This window comes from Curcuma longa, chromosome 17 (genome assembly GCF_044706935.1).
Source record: "Curcuma longa cultivar G26 ecotype Majalengka, Jawa Barat chromosome 17, ITB_CL_G26_1.1, whole genome shotgun sequence".
NCBI lineage: Eukaryota > Viridiplantae > Streptophyta > Magnoliopsida > Zingiberales > Zingiberaceae > Curcuma > Curcuma longa.
Window position 1 is genome coordinate 6,716,503 of NC_133877.1, and position 6,556 is coordinate 6,723,058.

The 6,556-nt window shown below is 36.7% G+C and overlaps 1 protein-coding gene across 1 annotated transcript; it reads left to right on the forward strand.

Moving 5' to 3' along the window:
• LOC141848541 (pyruvate decarboxylase 1-like) lies at window positions 1-2,738 on the forward strand. The gene is made up of 7 exons (XM_074736583.1): window positions 1-634; window positions 728-891; window positions 969-1,530; window positions 1,609-1,697; window positions 1,788-1,905; window positions 2,193-2,381; window positions 2,450-2,738. The coding sequence occupies exons 1-7, from the start codon at window positions 206-208 to the stop codon at window positions 2,618-2,620; spliced, it is 1,722 nt and encodes a 573-aa protein (XP_074592684.1). The 5' UTR covers window positions 1-205; the 3' UTR covers window positions 2,621-2,738.
• Window positions 2,739-6,556: the final 3,818 nt, after the last annotated feature.

The following is a 6,556-nucleotide window of genomic DNA, read 5'->3' on the forward strand; positions in this document are numbered from 1 at the left end:
CATGGTCGCGTAGATATCTGCAGTCGCCCATGGTTTCCACCTCCCCAGTATCGCAACAGGCTGCTCCTTAATTATCTTGGCCACCATACATCTCCTCAGCTTCGCATGCGTCCCCTATAAAGCACTAGCTTTGCTTCCTTCCTCGCAACATCCAGCGAGCGATTCGATCACTTCTTCGTACAATACGCAGTCAAACATCTCCAAAATGCAGGATGGCATCGCGCGTCGGAGCCCGGGGACGCTGGGCCGGCATCTGGCCCGGCGGCTGGTGCAGGTGGGTGTGCGTGACGTCTTTTCCGTGCCCGGCGACTTCAATCTCACCCTCCTCGACCACCTCATCGCGGAGCCGCAGCTCAACCTGGTGGGCTGCTGCAACGAGCTCAACGCCGGGTACGCGGCCGACGGCTACGCCCGCGCGTGTGGCGTCGGCGCTTGCGTCGTCACATTCACTGTCGGCGGCCTCAGTGTCATCAACGCTATCGCCGGCTCCTTCAGCGAGAACCTCCCAGTCATCTGCGTCGTCGGCGGCCCCAACTCCAACGACTACGGCACCAACCGTGTCCTGCACCACACCATCGGTCTCCCCGACTTCTCCCAGGAGCTCCGCTGCTTCCAGACCGTCACTTGCCATCAGGTCCCCAATCCATCTCCCACCTCTAATTCACAATAGGTCGCCCCCAATTTCGTAGCGAAATTTAGGGCTTTGCTGATCTGCCCTAATTTGTAGGCGGTGATCAATAATTTGGATGACGCGCATGAGATGATCGATACTGCGATATCCACGGCTTTGAAAGAGAGCAAGCCGGTGTACATCAGCATCAGCTGCAACTTGCCGGGGATACCTCATCCCACCTTCGCAAACGAGCCTGTTCCCTACTTCCTCTCGCCCAAGTAGGCGCCGGGTGTTCTCTCTCTCTGTCCTGCCTGCCTTCGATTCTTGAAAAATGAAAGACGATGATCCTTTGCAGGGTGAGCAACCAATTAGGACTAGAAGGTGCTGTGGAAGCAACTGCAATATTTTTGAACAAGGCCGCGAAGCCAGTGCTAGTCGCAGGACCCAAACTGAGGGTGGCTAAAGCTCAACAAGCCTTCATGGAGCTTGCAGACACCTGTGGCTATCCAATAGCCATCATGCCATCAGCCAAAGGACTGGTACTAGAGCACCATCCTCAATTCATCGGAACTTACTGGGGCGCCGTCAGCACCAACTTCTGTGGGGAGATTGTGGAATCAGCTGATGCTTATGTGTTCGTCGGCCCGATCTTTAATGACTATAGCTCTGTGGGGTATTCACTTCTGATCAAGAAGGAAAAAGCTGTGGTGGCACTGCCCAATAGAGTCACTGTTGGAAACGGCCCTTCTTTTGGTTGGGTTTTCATGGCGGAATTCTTGACTGCGTTGTCTCAGAAGCTGAAGAGAAACAGTACTGCCATGGAGAACTACCGTCGTATCTATGTCCCTCCCAGCATGCCGATCAGACGACAGAATAATGAGCCTTTGAGGGTCAATATCCTTTTTAAGCACATTCAGGCATGTCTCTGAAAACCAATTGCAACTTCATTTAGGTTCAAATTTGTGCTTGTTTTTGACATGCTTTCTTTCAAGCAGAGTATGCTGAGTGGAGAGACCACTGTCATTGCAGAGACTGGTGATTCATGGTTCAATTGCCAAAAGCTTCGTTTGCCGGGGAACTGTGGGTGAGTTCTGTCTTTTTGCCATTGCCATTGGTCGGCAATTGCGATCATGAAAACCATAAAGTCTTGACTAAATGATACAAATTTGCTCAGGTATGAATTCCAAATGCAGTATGGATCAATTGGATGGTCAATTGGTGCCACTCTTGGGTATGCTCAAGCTGCGAAGCAGAAGCGTGTCATTGCTTGCATAGGAGACGGGAGTTTCCAGGTAAATTGTGATTACTTATTTGGTCATTGATAAGAAATGAGTTTTATAAAAGGGCATTTGTGTTGGCACTAGCTAGACTATTTTTTTTTTCTTCTAGCTTTTTTAATTCATATTTTTGACACTCAACTTCCTCCTTGTGCTTTGTCGATCAAATGTGGTTATTATCCATGATTCAAGTGTAATCTCTACCAGAAATGAGATAGATTTTACGTTGGCATTGTCTTCATTTTCCTTTTCATGTTTACGGTTTAGTGTTGGTGCTCTATAACTGGCCTATTATTCTTCAGGTGACAGCCCAAGATGTATCCACAATGATCCGGCAAGGGCAACGCAGCATTATTTTTCTGATTAATAACGGTGGATATACTATTGAAGTAGAGATCCATGACGGGCCTTACAACGTGATCAAGAACTGGAACTACACTGGGCTTGTTGATGCCATAAACAACGGAGCAGGCAAATGTTGGACTTGCAAGGTTAGTTGACCACTGATGACTGATCTATTCTGAAGTTTGGAAATCAGTTTGACAGATTTCTATTGCAGGTGAACACTGAGGAGGAATTAGAAGAGGCGATAAGTACAGCTACTAGAGAAAAGAAGGATTACCTATGTTTTATCGAGGCAATTGTGCACAAAGACGATACAAGCAAAGAGCTTTTGGAATGGGGATCCAGAGTCTCATCTGCAAACAGTCGCCCGCCGAACCCACAATAGAAAAACGGCACGGCACCGTAATAGCTGACAAGGAATTTTTCCTTTTGATATGGAAATTGTGTTCAGTAGCTGTAACCTTTAATTAAAATCTATCAAATTGTGCTCCATGTTGAAATAATAAATACACAAGTATTGGGCCACTTGTCGTCTCTGTTATCCCGTTCTCAAGCTCTCTAAGACAAGACGTGATGAAATAATACACTTGTTCAGCTCAGAAATGATTTGATTTTGTAGATTTAAAAGTAGTTTCTGTTGGATGAGTAAGCTCACTCTAACAACATTTGATACAATCTATATTGATAAAAGAATTATATATTAGTAAAATCAATCTCCATAAAATAGACATTTGAATTCATTGTTCTAATAATCAAATACCTATAATAGAGTTGTTCGTATTGACGAACATTGTGAAAAAACAAATGGAATCATGCAATGGTATTACCATTTTTTAGAAATAATGATAATTGCATATGTAAAAGATAATAATTAGGTAAGAATCCTAAAAGATGGAGTGTAGAATATTCTCTAAATATTTTCTCGCCCTTAACATGTATAACATAGTTGCTTTTAAATTATTAAATTGTATATATTAGAAAAGAAACTGAAGGAAAGTACACATAATTTTGCTTTTATGTTTTAGACTTAACTTCTTCCTAATTAATTAAATTTAATGGAAAGTTTGACATGCGGATCACACGTGCTTCATGACGGCTTCCTTACAAAGTGGCGGATCCATCGTCGACCAATTTGAGTGCTGCCGCAGAGAGTAGGGCTGGCTATCAATGAATCTAGTTTGCTGGTGTCCAAGATTCCGTGATGCATTTTATTATTATTTAGAACTCTTATGATTTTTAAGAATTATATACTATATTGTTATTTTAACTCGTATGAAGGATGTTAACAGGTTCTAATTAAAAATAGCATGCATCGCATTTTTATTTTTTTTATTGCACAGCTATTTTTTATTTTTTAAGCTGGATTTAAGAGCTAGGGGTCGTTTAAAATAAAAAGTATATGACACTAATAGAACAAAATCTTAGTAGTATAATAATCAATTTTAGAAGATTCTTAAAGGTTATTGCCCAATCAAATGGTCCTACTTTGGTAGGACAATATAATTACACATTAGATTTTTCATCTTTCTTGTTAAAGTATTTCAAATATGTAAAAACGAGCCATTCAAGATTAGTTAACATAAAACCACTCAAGGAAGAATCTAAATTTATCTAACAAAAGATAAGGAGGAAAATTTGTTAATTTGTTGAAAACCTCCTCATTCTTCTCTTAGTAGAGTTCTTTATTTTTAAGAAAATATTTTCCTTAGTAGAAAAATTAGATAACTCCTAAATATTAAAAAGAATTAATATTATTCATTTTAAGACTAAATTATCATAGTTTTATTTTTAAATTTTATCGAAAAGATATCATATTAATGGAGATATCTTCAATATTATAAATTCATGATTTTCTTCATATATTTTTAATGTGAAACTTTGACTGTAATCCTAACAATTTTTTCCTCAAACTAAGAATGATTATACTACAATCTAAATCAACTTGATATTGGTATCTTCTTGACCCATTAGACCCTCCTTACTTCGATATCCAGTCCTCTTGATCCGTCAAGAATGTGTAGTATCTTGTGCAATTGACCTATTAAAACTTAATTACTTTGAGAGATTATCATGGATTATATTGAGAGACGAGTATGAGGATGAAAATGAAAGTTGAATACCTAATGAAAATAAAAATGAATATAATATTTAAAAATGCAAATGGAGAATATAGAATCTGATGCAAAATTGACCAATACCCTCCCTACTAATAAAACAACACATTGACAAGAGAATTTGAGCCAGAGTATGCTGTTTTAAGGGCAATTTGGCATGAACAATAGTTATTATATTATCGTATGATTCTATATGATGTATAAGATATAGATAGTTAATTTTATCTAAATATTTGCAAGTAAAAAAGGAGCTCACTTAAATAAAAATCCATTTCTTTATAATATGTCTAAATAATTACAAGATTAAGCACAAGATTAAATAGAGAAATAAATATATAAAACTAAGAGATAGTGTTAATATTATTTCATCATGTGCCCACGGACCGAGTATCTTCGCTCAATCCAACCTAAAGCCTAAGTCAAATGCAACATCATATGATCCAAATTAAATTTATAAGGCTAAAATATAGAGGACTTGTTAAAGTCATTTCATTCTCAACTATTCATCCAACCATTTTAATCTTATTTTAAATCACTCATATATTTTATTTTATTTTATTTTTTGAATGATTAATCATAATCAGCTAGTCAAATTAGAAGACAGATATCTACTGTGGCCACCTCACTCAAGCCTTCCCATACGACTAATATTTTAAAAAAGTCTCGCCAACCCAACCACAAACACGTATACATCATCGCACCATTTTTTTTCAAACCTTCTCCACCTACTTGCCACTATGGTCATCCATCACCTGATTACTAAATTCGCAAGTCCATCGCATGCGAAGTTAGTCGGACCTAATCTCTAATCTATGCCGCTTGACGAATTCAAATTCATCAACAACTCAAGAATTCAAATTAAACTAGCTAAAGGGATATGAGTTTTGGAGTTTAATTAGTAGACAGACGATTAGGAGGCTTAGATTAGTGGAGTCCTCGTGATGTCTAAGAATTGGCATGTTGAGAAGCATGCGAGTTAACCCTCAACTCATAATTGCAAAGACATTTATAATTATGAGTACATTTGTTGAAGTAATTCAAAATTCTCTAATTTCAATCAATATATATATATATATATCTCTTTTGTGATGAATTTGATGATAATTTTTTTTTAATCAATGTAAAATATTTTACGATAAATTTTGGGACGAAAATATTTGTTGTGGTTTGTCATCAAATTCTGCGTTGAAAAGGTAGAAATTCATCCCTAATTTTATGATGAATTAATTTTTCATCGCAAAATTTGTTGCCATTTTGTGACAAAAAGTTTTTTCGTCGTAAACTTCAATAATGGATGATATATGACGAATAAATTTTTCATCGTAGATTTTGCAATGAAAATTTATTTTCATCACGGATTTGTGACGAAAATATGTTCGTCACCAAAATCAGCAAATTTAGCAATGAAACAAGATTCGTCATCAAATTAATGATTTGATGACGAAAAGGATTTCGTCGTCAAATCAACGATGAAAACTTATTTTCATCGCCAAACATATTATTTTGATAAATTTGCAATGAAAATAGATTCGTCGTAAAATTCATCACAAACAATCAAAAAAATTTCCAACAACTCTTATTTTTCTTCTTCAATCAGTTTTACAAATACACAATCTAACGCTCAAACATATACTCAATCCAACACTCAAACATAATATTCAATCCAACATATATTCCAACACAATACTCAATCCAACATTTCAATTAATACAATACTCAATCCAACATATAATAATCAAATATAATATACTCAATCTACATATTCAATCCAACATATAAACAATCATCCAATCTAAGAAGCAAATCATCATCATCCAAGAAACAAATCTCAAAACGACAAATATAATCCAATCCAAGAAACAAATCTCAAAACGATAAAATATACAATCCATCCAAGAAGATATCAGACATATTCAAATCAAAACATCTCATACCAAATGATCTCAAACGACAAAATAAAAAAAAAATTATCGTTACTTCCTCGGCATCATCATCCTCACCAGATACTTCTGCTCCTTCTATCCTTCTTTTCTTTACATCAGAAAAGAAAAAATAAAAATGCAAAAATTATCATTTTGTACAAGATAACTATAATATGTAAAGACTTACTTCACCGTCTTCCTTGATTTCGCCAACTATTTGAAATAAAATAACAGTACTAATCAATAATAAAAAAATAAAGAGTCTACATATTAAATAACAAATGT

Coding starts and splice junctions, on each gene's coding strand:
- LOC141848541 (XM_074736583.1), top strand. CDS start 206: ATGCAGGATGGCATCGCGCGTCGGAGCCCGGGGACGCTGGGCCGGCAT. Junction 892..968: donor CCCTACTTCCTCTCGCCCAA/GTAGGCGCCGGG, acceptor GATCCTTTGCAG/GGTGAGCAACCAATTAGGAC. Junction 2,382..2,449: donor GCAAATGTTGGACTTGCAAG/GTTAGTTGACCA, acceptor TTTCTATTGCAG/GTGAACACTGAGGAGGAATT.